This window comes from Narcine bancroftii, chromosome 1 (assembly GCF_036971445.1).
Source record: "Narcine bancroftii isolate sNarBan1 chromosome 1, sNarBan1.hap1, whole genome shotgun sequence".
Lineage (NCBI taxonomy): Eukaryota > Metazoa > Chordata > Chondrichthyes > Torpediniformes > Narcinidae > Narcine > Narcine bancroftii.
Genome location: NC_091469.1, coordinates 278,991,180 through 279,005,573, shown reverse-complemented (window position 1 = coordinate 279,005,573; position 14,394 = coordinate 278,991,180). Strand labels below are relative to the sequence as shown.

General features: G+C 40.2%; 1 protein-coding gene across 3 annotated transcripts in view; it reads right to left on the bottom strand.

Annotated features, from left to right (window-relative positions):
- Nucleotides 1–14,394, bottom strand: part of LOC138744444 (receptor-type tyrosine-protein phosphatase eta-like) — a 171,630-nt gene that overhangs the window by 80,074 nt on the left and 77,162 nt on the right. For 2 of the 3 annotated variants that reach the window (XM_069900620.1, XM_069900630.1), the window contains exons 5-9: nucleotides 13,722–13,991; nucleotides 6,084–6,341; nucleotides 5,193–5,462; nucleotides 1,228–1,485; nucleotides 338–607 (exon numbers count right to left, since the gene is read on the bottom strand). In XM_069900620.1, the coding sequence (XP_069756721.1) occupies nucleotides 338–607; nucleotides 1,228–1,485; nucleotides 5,193–5,462; nucleotides 6,084–6,341; nucleotides 13,722–13,991 (1,326 nt within the window). The remainder of the gene's footprint in view (nucleotides 1–337; nucleotides 608–1,227; nucleotides 1,486–5,192; nucleotides 5,463–6,083; nucleotides 6,342–13,721; nucleotides 13,992–14,394) is intronic. The other variant, XM_069900639.1, reaches the window with a different exon arrangement.

The window sequence follows — 14,394 nt, the reverse complement described above, 5'->3', positions numbered from 1 at the left end:
TAAGTACAGCACAGCAGCCTGCAATAAAATAGTCTGCTCACTGAGCTCAACCCGTCCGGTTGTGTGTGTTCTTTCAGGAGGAGCGTAGCTGCCGATATATTATCTTAAAATTGGTAAGTGATAGAAATATTTCCTGTTAAGCAGCTGTAAATCATTAAAATAAACTCAAAAGTGTTCAGCATGCAAAATCTTCGTTGTCCAGACAATTCAATACTTCCATGTATCAACACAACTGGCATAAAACACTATTTCATTCCCAAATGTTGAATATTTGAAGACTAATTTTATCAAACAACATGGAATATTCAACTTACCAGGGTAACTGAATTCCACTTACTTGTAAATTGATTCAGAAACACAGCATCACTCGTCAATCCACTATCAAGAACAGTCATTACCGCGATGGTGTAATTCGTTCCAGACAGCAGATCCTGGATTGTGGTGGAATTTGTACTTTCATTCAAGGAAAGTTCAGGACCGTTGGCAGCTGCGTACGTGATGCTGAAATTATATTGGGCGATATTCATGTCGACTGGTCTTCCTAAGCTCAAGGAGATGGAACTGTTGCTGAAGTCCGTCACAGCAATGGTTGTTGGGTTGGAAGGAACTGTCACAGGCAAGTAATTGAATGATGATCATCAGTGACAGAGCAAAACAGAAATAATAAACATTTATGCAAGTTATCCACATCCTTCAACAATAATATTTTTCAGAAATATTCAGCAAAACCTTTTGAAATTTTGTGCTTTACTTCCAAATTAAAAAACTTTCTGTGACTTTCACTCCTACTGCTCTCACCTTGTGATGATGAGCAACTTGAAACATTCTCCATCCATGTGACAAATAGTTAAGTCAAAGGGGTGAATGGAACCACAAGTTGGTAGCATTCAGTGTCCATGTGACAATTATCAGGTCAACACCATGTTAACCCTCTATCAAGCCTTCTGCTGATGGATCCCACAAATGATATTGCAGCAATGCCCCATTACTTTGAGACAGATGAAAATGGTACGACACGGGCTTTTTCCCCACCTTGTTATATCAATGGGATGTGACAAGATTTCATTTGTAAATCTAAACAACTATTTTCATTACCAAACATGAATTTTCAACTTGATTTTTCAATTATGTTCATACCCTTTGATTTTATAGGATAATTGCTTAAGCATCTGGCATAATCAGAGAGGAGCTCCAATAACAAGAAGTTCTACAGAAATCTGTCCTTACCTGTCGTAGAATAAAAATTAACGGGATCTGCTGATGTGTTATCTGCTGCCAGTGTGAACACACTGAATGTGTATCCAGTTCCAGGACTCAGTTGTGTCACAGTAATTGATTGTTGAGCAGTCAACATTACTGGGAAATTTCCACTCACTGTCACATTGTAGGTATACTCTGGTTTATAGCTGATTGGTTTGTCCCAGTTCAAAGTAATTGAAGTGGTGTTGCGAGTTAAAACTGCTATGTTTCTCACAGGGTTTGGTTCTGCAATTATTAATGAGAATATTATCAATTTCATGCTGCCTGATACATGTGTGCATTGAATTAACTATGACACCTGATGCTTCATTGATCTATGTCATTCCAAACTCCAGAGTAAAACACAAAAGTTTGCAGACACTCAGATTGAAGTAAAAACCCAATGTTGGAGAAACATAGATAATTGGATTTGTGTATCTTAGGTAGGAGGTATAACCAGACAGATTGGATTTGTTAAAGATCAATTTTCAAATAGCCTAGGTAGATTATTCAATATAATACCTATGTCAAAATCAAGGTTAAACCCATACATAACTATTTCTTTAGATGCAGAAAAAGGCATTTGATCAATAAGAATGGTCTTTCTTATTTAAAACATGGGAAAAATTTGGTGTAGGTAGAAAATTTATAAATTGGATAAAAACCCTTGATCATAAACCACAAGCAAAAATTATAACTAATAATCAAATGTTATCACTTTCTCTCTTGAGTAGATTGAGTAGACAGGGGTGTCTCCTATTACCAGAATTATTCACCATAGATGAATAGTAAAGATTATAAGAAGAAATCTGGATACAAAGAGCTTGAAAGTTGGACAAGACGAACATGAAACTAGTTTATTTGCTGATGATGTGCTTTTATATTGTGATGGATTTACAGCATATTTCATGTTGTCCATAGATATGTTTTAAAGGAAATAGATTGTGGGAGTAGTGTAGGTCACAAACAAACAAACGCTTCACAAAACAGATCTCATGTTAAATACAATAGCTCTGCTCAAACCAGACACACCGGGCCCAGTGCCTTTGTAAAGACAATGGAAAAGGCTTTGCTGAAGGACTTCACAAGTTGGTGTTAATTGGACATGCTGTGGAGTAATGGATTATTGTGAAAGCAATAGAGGAACGGTGCCACAATCTGTCTGAATGCAGTTTGCTGTTCTAAAAAGGTCATGTGGTTTTTCAAGGGGGGGAGGAGGGAGAGAGAGAGAGAGAGATAGAAAGAGAGACTGGTTTCTTCTGCATGGCAGGCTGCCAGCTTGTTTAAAAACCTCATTTTGAAGATGGGTTGTGTGTTCTGAGTTCAGCTTGTTCAAAACCCTTGTGGTCCACACAAGAGGAAATGGCTGGTCTTGGTCGTGGTGCTTGCTGATATGGTTTATGATGGTGATGATGTTCTTCTTCGCTTTCCAGTGCATGTCTATCCTGGCTGCAACCCTCTGGAGGTTGCTGATATCCTCGGGCAGCTGCTCTATAAAGAACTGCTTGAAGGGAATTCAAGTCTTCTGCCGCTCAGTCAAATGGAGCAACTCGCTCATTCGGGTGGATGGGTCCCTGTCCCCCAATCTGTCCATATGCAACAAGCAGGCAGCATGCTCACGCTGGGAGAGCTCAAAAGTGTGGGTTAACAACTGTTTGAGTGATCCATATTTGAAATGTTCCAGATGCTGCCATATGTAAGTCTACCACCCTTGTCGCAGTGTCTTGATCGAGGGTGCTCAAAGCATAAGAGTAACGGATGACATCGCTGATGGCATGTTGAATCTTGAACTGAGCCTTGACCTGTTCGAACCAGACATGTGGTTGCAACATCCAAAATCGAAGCCTGAGTGTGACTATGTGGATGGTCGCAAGTTCAGCCTGGTCCGTAATCTTTGGGTCTAACTCATGGTTGGATGTGTTGAGGTCACCAATGTAGCGATCTCACCAAACAGATGTGGAGAAGAACGACACGCAGACCTAAGCCTTGAAGTTGAGATTGATTTATTGCATTGGCCATCGTGTTTATATGGACCCCAGGAGCTGATGTCAGGGCTCCGCGTCTTCGGAGCACAGGCCTGGGATTGGCCAGTGTTCTCACCACAGTTCACCATCTTCTCGCTGTGTGGGAGGTCACCTGGGACAACAGCAGGTGTCACCACAAGGTCCGCGCAGTCACCACGTTAATAAGTTATTTTGTGGGCTAGTCCGCATCTCAATGCATGGGCCACACCAGCACAATGATAATACCACATTAGGTTAGTTCAATGTACATAAAAATGTTATGCCACTGATTATCCTTTGTACTCAACATCTTATGCCTCTCGTTGCCCAGCATTCATAGATTCCATTTGGCCTGATACTGCTTTTCCATGGTCTCAATGTCTCCATGTTCATTACTGATGACACGAAGATCAGCAGGGAGGAAATCCAAGTGTGAATGCAGAAAATGAAACTTCAATGACGCTGCACTTCATGGTTTTGTGATCTTGCAGCATGTGGTCAATCAGCTGGATGCAGTTTGGTGCTCTATTGTTCCCAAGAAAATTCTCAGCAACATTTTTAAATGCTTTCCATTCTACGTTCTCCAGCCTCATGAGCAGATCTTCAAATCGCCTGTCGTTGATAAAGTTTCCGATTTGTGGACCAACAGATATGTTTTGCTTAAACTTAGCATTAATTATTCTTGGAAACTTGTCTCAAATAGCGAAATCCATCAACTTCTCTAGTGGCTTCAGAACTGGAAAACTGTCGTTATGTGGATTGGTCTCATGGCTGAAAGCAGATTGGGATATTGAATAGAATTCTTATTTTTTCAATGGAGATGCCAAATATATTGATCAGAAAGAAATAGCAGTCTGTCACGTGATCCTTCTAGTCTCCACATATCATCGGGACTGCAAATGGTATTGATTTCCAAATACCTCTAAGCCAAGCGCTCATGTTGACTGTACATGTTGCACAACAAATGTGAGGAGCTCAGGATTAGTCTTAGTCACCAATTTACAACCAAAGTAGAGCTCATTGGCTTTCTCAATAAGTGCATCCATGCTGCGTCTTTGAGCCTTAAGTGATTACTCGCCACAAATGTAAAATAATATATCACAGCTGTTGTGATAGTGACAAGATATTTCTGCTGTATTGAATTTTCTTGAAGGCAATAAATGCTATTGTTAAGTATGCTCACTAGGCTATTGCCTGAAGAACATGTCCATTAACCTGCATTCAATCTATATCAATGAAATGCACAGCATTTGTACATATGAGCTGATTTTATTGCCTGTCTGCACATATCCTGACTAAGCATACTCAGGCCTAATACAATATTGACATCGTACCTGCACTGAGTGCATGCCCAGACATTCTTGGACTGACCAAAACAGCTTGCTTTATGGGCAATTTACCAGAAGACATAAAATATAAAAAATGTGTTTTATTGTGGCGGCACACCACTAGGCAGGCAAACCGGCTCTGCTTATAAGCCACGTGGCAGGGAAGCCAGCCAAAATGGGGCCGTCAGGGGTGTTCCCTTCTTCCCAGCACGGGGCTCAGAAACCCGCACTGGGGGACCACGTGGCGCCCGATTGACGTCAGCACCCTCCAGTGCGTTTCTCAGCCAGGTCCGGACTGGCAGCCTGCAATAAAATAGTCTGCTCACTGAGCTCAACCCGTCTGGTTGGGTATGTTCTTTGAGGAGGAGTGTAGCTGCCGATACATTATCTTAAAATTGGTAAGTGATAGAAATATTTCCTGTTAAGCAGCTGTAAATCAATAAAATAGACTCAAAAGTTTTCAGAAAGCAAAATCTTCGTTGACCAGACAATTCAATACTTCCATGAATCAACACAACTGGCATAAAACACTATTTCATTCCCAAATGTTGAATATTTGAAGACTAATTTTATCAAACAACATGGAATATTCAACTTACCAGGGTAACTGAATTCCACTTACTTGTAAATTGATTCAGAAACACAGCATCACTCGTCAATCCACTATCAAGAACAGTCATTACCGCGATGGTGTAATTCGTTCCAGACAGCAGATCCTGGATTGTGGTGGAATTTGTACTTTCATTCAAGGAAAGTTCAGGACCGTTGGCAGCTGCGTACGTGATGCTGAAATTATACTGGGCGATATTCATGTCGACTGGTCTTCCTAAGCTCAAGGAGATGGAACTGTTGCTGAAGTCCGTCACAGCAATGGTTGTTGGGTTGGAAGGAACTGTCACAGGCAAGTAATTGAATGATGATCATCAGTGACAGAGCAAAACAGAAATAATAAACATTTATGCAAGTTATCCACATCCTTCAACAATAATATTTTTCAGAAATATTCAGCAAAACCTTTTCAAATTTTGTGTTTTACTTCCAAATTAAAAAAGCTTTCTGTGACTTTCATTCCTACTGCTCTCACCTTGTGATGATGAGCAACTTGAAACATTCTCCATCCATGTGACAAATAGTCAAGTCAAAGGGGTGAATGGAACCACAAGTTGGTAGCATTCAGTGTTCATGTGACGATTATCAGGTCAACACCATGTTAACCCTCTATCAAGCCTTCTGCTGATGGATCCCACAAATGATATTGCAGCAATGCCCCATTACTTTGAGACAGATGAAAATGGTACGACACGGGCTTTTTCCCCACCTTGTTATATCAATGGGATGTGACAAGATTTCATTTGTAAATCTAAACGACTATTTTCATTACCAAACATGAATTTTCAACTTGATTTTTCAATTATGTTCATACCCTTTGATTTTATAGGATAATTGCTTAAGCATCTGGCATAATCAGAGAGGAGCTCCAATAACAAGAAGTTCTACAGAAATCTGTCCTTACCTGTCGTAGAATAAAAATTAACGGGATCTGCTGATGTGTTATCTGCTGCCAGTGTGAACACACTGAATGTGTATCCAGTTCCAGGACTCAGTTGTGTCACAGTAATTGATTGTTGAGCAGTCAACATTACTGGGAAATTTCCGCTCACTGTCACATTGTAGGTATACTCTGGTTTATAGCTGATTGGTTTGTCCCAGTTCAAAGTAATTGAAGTGGTGTTGCGAGTTAAAACTGCTATGTTTCTCACAGGGTTTGGTTCTGCAATTATTAATGAGAATATTATCAATTTCATGCTGCCTGATACATGTGTGCATTGAATTAACTATGACACCTGATGCTTCATTGATCTATGTCATTCCAAACTCCAGAGTAAAACACAAAAGTTTGCAGACACTCAGATTGAAGTAAAAACCCAATGTTGGAGAAACATAGATAATTGGATTTGTGTATCTTAGGTAGGAGGTATAACCAGACAGATTGGATTTGTTAAAGATCAATTTTCAAATAGCCTAGGTAGATTATTCAATATAATACCTATGTCAAAATCAAGGTTAAACCCATACATAACTATTTCTTTAGATGCAGAAAAAGGCATTTGATCAATAAGAATGGTCTTTCTTATTTAAAACATGGGAAAAATTTGGTGTAGGTAGAAAATTTATAAATTGGATAAAAACCCTTGATCATAAACCACAAGCAAAAATTATAACTAATAATCAAATGTTATCACTTTCTCTCTTGAGTAGATTGAGTAGACAGGGGTGTCTCCTATTACCAGAATTATTCACCATAGATATTGAACCACTAGTGAAGATTATAAGAAGAAATCTGGATACAAAGAGCTTGAAAGTTGGACAAGACGAACATGAAACTAGTTTATTTGCTGATGATGTGCTTTTATATTGTGATGGATTTACAGCATATTTCATGTTGTCTATAGATATGTTTTAAAGGAAATAGATTGTGGGAGTAGTGTAGGTCACAAACAAACAAACGCTTCACAAAACAGAATTCATGTTAAATACAATAGCTCTGCTCAAACCAGACACACCGGGCCCAGTGCCTTTGTTAAGGCAATGGAAACGGCTTTGCTGAAGGACTTCACAAGTTGGTGTTAATTGGATATGCTGTGGAGTAATGGATTATTGTTGTGAAAGCAATAGATGAATGGTACCACAATCTGTCGGAATGCAGTTTGCTGTTCTAAAAAGGTCATGTGGTTTTGCAAGGGGGGAGGGGGAGGGGAGAGAGAGTGAGAGAGAGAGAGAGAGAGAGAGAGAGAGAGAGAGAGAGAGAGAGAGAGAGTGGTTTCTGCTGCATGGCAGACTGCCAGCTTATTTAAAAACCTCATTTTGAAGATGGGTTGTGTGTTCTGAGTTCAGCTTGTTCAAAACCCTTGTGTTCTGTACAAGAGGAAATGGCTGGTCTTGGTCGTGGTGCTTGCTGATATGGTCTACGATGGCACTGGTGTTCTTCTTTGCTTTCCAGTGCATGTCCGCACGGGCTACAACCCTTTGGAGGTCGCTGATTTGCTCGTCCGTGAGCAAAAGAAGGATATCCTTGGGCTGCTGCTCTAGAAAGATCTGTTTGAAGATATGCAAGTCTTCTGGCTCTCAGTCAAAGGGAGCAACTCACTAATTAGGGTGGACGGGACCTTGTCCCCCAATCTGTCCATATGCAGCAATCAGGTAGCATGCAAATGCCGGGAGAGCTCAAAAGTGTGGGTTAACAGCTGTTTGAGTGTCCCATATTTGAAATGTTCCAGATGCTGCCATAGGAAGTCTACCACCCTTGTCGCTGTATCTTGATTGAGGGTGCTCAAAGCATAAGAGTAACGGGTGACATTGCTGATGGCATGTTGAATCTTGATCTGAGCCTTGACCTGCTCGAACCAGACATGTGGCTGTAACACGCTAAATTGAAGCCTGCGTGAGACTAGGTGGATGGTTGCATGTTCTGCCTGGTCTGTAACCTTTGGGTCTAACTCACGGTTTGATGTGTCGAGGTCACCAATGTAGCGATCTCATCAAGCTGACGTGGAGAAGAATGACACGCAGACCTAAGCCTTGAAGTCGAGATTGATTTACGTCATTTGCCGTTGTGTTTTTATGGGCCCCAGGAGTTGATGTCAGGGCTCTGCATCTTCTGAGCACAGTCCTGGGATTGGCCAGTGTTCTCACCACAGTTCACCATCTTCCCGTTGCGCGGGAGGTCACCTCAGACGATGGCAGGTGTCACCACCAGGTCAGTGCAGTCACCACGTTAATCGGTTATTTTGTGGGCTGGTCCGTGTCTCAGTGCGTGGGCCACACCAGCATAATGATAATACCACATTAGGTTAGTTCAACATGCCTCTTGTTGCCCAGCATTCATGGATTCCATTTGGCCTGATACTGCTTTTCCATGGTCTCAATCTCTCCATGTTCATCTCTGACGTCATGAAATCCAAGTGTGAATGCAGAAAATGAAACTTCAATGACGCTGCACTTCATGGTTTTGTGATCTTGAAGCATGTGGTCAATCAGCTGGATGTAGTTTGGTGCTCTATTGTTCACAAGAAAATTCTCAGAAACATTTTTAAATGCTTTCCATTTTACGTTCTCCAGCCTCGAGCAGATCTTCAAATCGCCTGTCGTTGATAAAGTTTCCGATTTGTGGACCAACAGATATGTTTTGCTTAAACTTAGCATTAATTATTCTTGGAAACGAGTCTCAAATTGTGAAATCCTTCAACTTCTCTAGTGGCTTCATAACTGGAAAACTGTCTTCATGTGGCATTGGTCTCATGGCTGAAAGCAGATTGGGATATTGAATAGAATTCTTATTTTTTTAATGGAGAAGCCAAATATATTGATCAGAAAGAAATAGCAGTCTGTCACATGATCCTTCTGGTCTCTACATATCATCGGGACTGCAAATGATATTGATTTCCAAATACCTCTAAGCCAAGTGCTCATGTTGACTGTACATGTTGCACAACAAATGTGAGGAGCTCAGGATTAGTCTTAGTCACCAATTTTACAACCAAAGTAGAACTCATAGGTTTTCTCAATAAGTGCATCCATGCTGCGTCTTTGAGCCTTAAGCGATTACTCGCCACAAATGTAAAACAATGTATCACAGCTGTTGTGATAGTGACAAGATATTTCTGCTATATTGAATTTTCTTGAAGGCAATAAATGCTATTGTTAAGTATGCTCATTAGGCTATTGCCTGAAGAACATGTCCATTAACCTGCATTCAATTTATCAATGAAATGCACAGCATCTATACACATGAGCTGCTTTTATTGCCTGTCTGCACATATCCTGACTAAGCATACTCAGGCCTAATACAATATTGACATAGTACCTGCACTGTGCATGTCCAAACATGCTTGGACTGACCAAAACCGCTTGATTTATGGGCAATATATCAGTGGACTTAAAGTATCAAAAATGGGTTTTTTCTTAAAATTGATACGTGATAGAAACAGTTCAAGTTAAGCAGCTAAAAATCGACGAAATACACTCAAAAGTGTTCAGGATACAAAATCTTCATTGTCCAGATGATTTAATACTTCCATGCATCAACACAACTAGCATGAAACACTATTTCATTCCCAAATATCGAATATTTGAAGATTAATTTTATCAAAAAACATGGAATATTGATCATGTTCACATGAATTCTCTTACAAAAGACTATATAAGAAAAGTTTGGTTCCATTTTTACCCAATGTGGATTTGTCATGGCGGAGATCCCATTATTGTACCTGTAGTAGAATAGTCATTGATGGGATTTGCTGACTTGTTATCTGCCGCCATTTTGTACACGCTGACTGTGTATCCTGTTCCAGGACTCAAATGACTCAAGGACTCAGCAGTCGTCATTACTGGGTGATTTCCACTCACTGTCACCTTGTAGGTATACTCCAACTATGTACAATTGGTCGGTCCCAGCACAGAGTAACGAAAGTTGTGTTGTGAATTAAAACTGTTACCTTGCTCACAGGGTTTGGTTCTGCAATCAATAATGAGATGTTGAGAATAACATACTGTATTGGATTATGTTTGATAACTGATGGCCCATTTATCCATGTCATTTTTATCTCTTTCCATTTTTAAGTCAGCATTGCGTACTTCAAATCTCTACTTTTTTAAAATTCCAGCATCTAAACCTGGTAACCACAATGAATCATCCTTTATCTTCTTGTTTGTTTGCACAGGGGTATTTAATCATAATCACCAAAGGTGCTCAGTAAGTTGTCCCAGTCAACAAGACATCTGTCTTTTTAACTGACCAAGAAGGCAGATCATAGCAATCTCTTGATCCCCTCAGCACCGAGCAGATATGTGACCACGAGCAACAATCCATTAATGCACATTTCCAGGAAAGTGCTGACAATCAGCAATTTTTTCTAAGCATTTTCAAGATTCAAGTTTTTTTTTGTCATGCAATAAAACAGAAAATGTGATATTACATGAAATTTCTTTTAGTCTACCATAAGGCAGACAAAGATATGCTATCAGCAGAAATTTCCCCTTACAGCCCAAGAAAGAGAAGCAAAATAGAGGCTCCCCAGAGTTACTGAATGTCCATGGCTTTGTCTCCTGCACTCCCATAATATCTGCAACCACCCACCCTTCAGTCCAAACCATCAGCAAGCCGAGCTCCAGATGCACAACTCTGACATGATCAGTAAGCCTCCAACACCCTCAGCACCCTCTCGTGCCCCGGTTCTGATACTTGTTATCCCTTCTCGAACCTGCTGCAGCAGTCTGCAGCCTGATGTGAGTCCCTTAATCGCAGTCGCCAGCAGCTGGCATCATACATGGGTTCCTTGCCTCAAGTCACCAACAGCCACTGCCTATGTGTTCTTCAGCAAAAGATCTCCTCTTTTGTTTGCTGCCCTGGTCATCCTCCTGCAGGTCATCTCCTCTAGTTCTCCTTCTCAAATGGGGATGGTTCCCCATTTTCTATTGCTATCTGCCAGTTCTCTGCTTCCTCAGAGTTTGCAACCCCTTGTGGCAGCTGCCAATCATAGGCAAAGCAATCTTGGGCCCATACCGCCATCAGCACCTTTAATGGGCCATTTAAAGTCTGTAAGGGCATGATGGTGGTGAGACTGGGAGATTGGACCACGCGGGGGAATTACTGTGTCTCCAATCCCTTTCTCTGTGGATCTGCACCAGTAGTAAATCTGTCATTATAGCAGCTTCAGCATCGCCAAGTTTTTTGCCCGTATTTCTTCCTGCACTTCGAAGGATCATCGATAAGCAAGGAACCAAGCCTTTGCAATCTTCCAACTCTTCATTTCTCAGAGGACTTTTTCCAGGAACTATATCTTTTCCATTCCTACATTCTGCTGAAATGTATGGCCATACAAAATACTGAGTTTCTAAGTCCTTTTTTCACATTTGCACATTCTTGAAGGGAGGTTTGCTTTCTTTCAACCACTGAACCAATTTAGATAAATCCTCAGAAGAATTTGGTGACAAGATTTATTAATAATTCCATTCTGTTCTGGAAGTTAGGGTGACCTTTGAATTTGTTAACCACGGCATTGAGTTTAAGAGTCAGAATTTTCAGATTTGAATTTGAAAGAGTATAAAGTTCTACACAAAGGAACCAATGCCTGTACAGAGATACCATGATTTAACACAAATTTGGAGGTAACACAATGAGTCATTAGACCTTTTTTTTGGCTCTTTATGGAACTGAGAAGTTTTTTAGTGAACTAGATCAAAGTGGAACAAACTGCTAGAAAAAGAAAATAGTTTTCTGTAAAGGATAAGCTTCATGCACTTGATGCAATCAGGACTAAAAGACAAACTCAAGTTGCATGAAATCTTGGGATACTGGAATCAACACTTTGTGGCTGGAAATCTCAAGAAGAAAGGTTACATGCATTGCTTTGCAAAGTGATGACTCCCTGTACGTGTGATTAGTTCAAGCTTGCTCAGATGACCTTCAAATTTTTGATCTTATTCTCAAAGCTCAAGCTGAGAAGTTTGACAAGCAGATCAATGGAGAAATGTCACAGTTCAAAGCTTGCAATGGATAGCTAGACCGGTTTAAACACCATCATGGGATTTCTCAAGAGTTAAAGTCAGGAGAAATTCACTCAGCCGACAGGGCTGCCACCAGCTACGTTCAAGAAAGGAACATGCAATCTCTTTTTAAAGAAATAAACTGTATATGATGATTGCTAATATTTTTGTATGTTTTTATTTGTTGCTTTGTTTCATAAAAATTAATTTGTGCTTTAATTTATACTGTAACAACAACAATTTATTCGCGGAATTCTTTAATTCAAAGGCAATTTACTTGCCAGAAGGTAAACGTGAAAAAAACACATCAAAAAGGGCTAAAATAGGAGTGATTTAGGATGTTAGGTCAACATTGGGTCAGTTTGAATGCTGATTTTCTTGTACCCCAATTTAGCGTGACCCTGTTTTTTCCATGATGACATTTTATGGACCCCAACAATCGTGTTATAATAGGACCACATTGTATTGTGCACATGTGCACATGAAGCAATGTAATGCAGTCAGTGACTTCTGCAATAGAAGCCCTGATGTCCACAACAATGAGTGCTGCCACCAGTAGAACATCAGGTGGTGGATAAGCAAGATTTTATCAAAGAGAAACCGGGATGGTCACTGCAGCAACTCACCAAGACTTCTTAGAAAGTGCATTCCAAATCCAGGACTTGTAACAAAAGGAAAAGTGTAGCAGAAGGATGGGACCTTTACTCCCTGGATGTTGATTTCCAAGCCCCACACTATCCTCACTTAGAAAGATATATTTTTCATTGTTGCTGGGTCAAAATCCTAGAATTCTCTCCGTTGCAGTGTTGTGGATATACTCACATCTCAAGGCTGATGACTATTACCTTATCATGGGTAATGAGGGACGGGAAATTAAACACTGATTCAGTCTGCGATATCAGTGGAATGAAAGAAAAATGCCTTTCTTCCACATCTCACATCTTGAAAAGTGAATAGAAAATTCAAAGAACAGGTGAAGATCAAATTAGTTGCTGCATATCTCTATCCTGTCCACTTTTGCCACCTTGTATTCACTCTGAAAATAAAGATCTGCCAACGTAACCTCTTTGAATGGTGTGCTATCGAGAGGATGCTTGTCACTATAAGTCTGATCATTCCACTTCACCACAACTAAATGGAAAACTTTGATTTGAAGATGGACTTGCTCTAATCTCTAAATTATAGCTATTGCCAGGATCATGATTAGTTCTGTGTTGCTGAGATTTAAAAACTCAGTGATCAGAGTATCTAACCATACTCAGATGACAATGCTCTATTTCAAAAATATACGAGGGCTGTAGGTCATTTGGGCAGCAGGGGCTTATGGGCTGGAAGGGTCTGTAACTGGGCTGGATTTCTAAATTGGTGCAATGCTAACAAACTGAAAGTATTTGAAATGGCTCTCTACTGCCAAGGGGCCAAAGTACAGAAACTCATACCCGTTCATAGCACACACTAAAACCAAGTATTTACTCATCAGAATATATTCAAACAAATATCTGACACTCCCTTCATCACATTATCTGAAATCTATTGACCTCAATCTGAGACACTTCTCACCTGTGGGCTGCACCTCAGCTGACAGCAGAAATTGCCTCCCACTTACTTGTAAACTGATTCAGAACCACAGCTTGACTCTTCAGTCCACCATGAACAACAGTTGTCACCACAATGGTATAATTGGTTCCAGACTGCAGATCCTGGATTGTGATGGAATTTGTACTTTCAATCAAGAAACGTTCAGGACCGTTGGCAGCTGCGTAAGTGATGCTGAAATTGTACTGGGTTACAGTCATGTCCACAGGTCTTCCTAAACTCAAGGAGATGGAACTGTTGCTGAAGGCTGTCACAGTAATGGTTGCAGGCTTGGAAGGAACTGTATAAAAATAAATTATTATCTTCCAAATGTTGAATTATTTGATTATTTTTCCCCTTTATTTTTAATTTTAGATGACATTGATCATGAGCTCAGTAGTAAAACCATCAAAATAATGCTTAGCTAGTCTCAATTTTGTGGATAAGAAAATATTTCATTCATTCCTAAACAGTTCTCAACATCTTCAAACCGTGGAAATACTGGACTTCTCAGGTAAGACTGGAAACAACAGGTTCATTCAACATGTGGCAAGGGTCACTGTGCTCTTCAGTGCTCAAATTCTTCACTGTGACACATCTCTAGCAATAACCGAATGAACTGAATTTTGGATACACTTTCCTTTGCTCAGAAGATTCTGTTTCAAAACTTCTGTTATTTTCCCATGCAAATCACTCAATTTCCT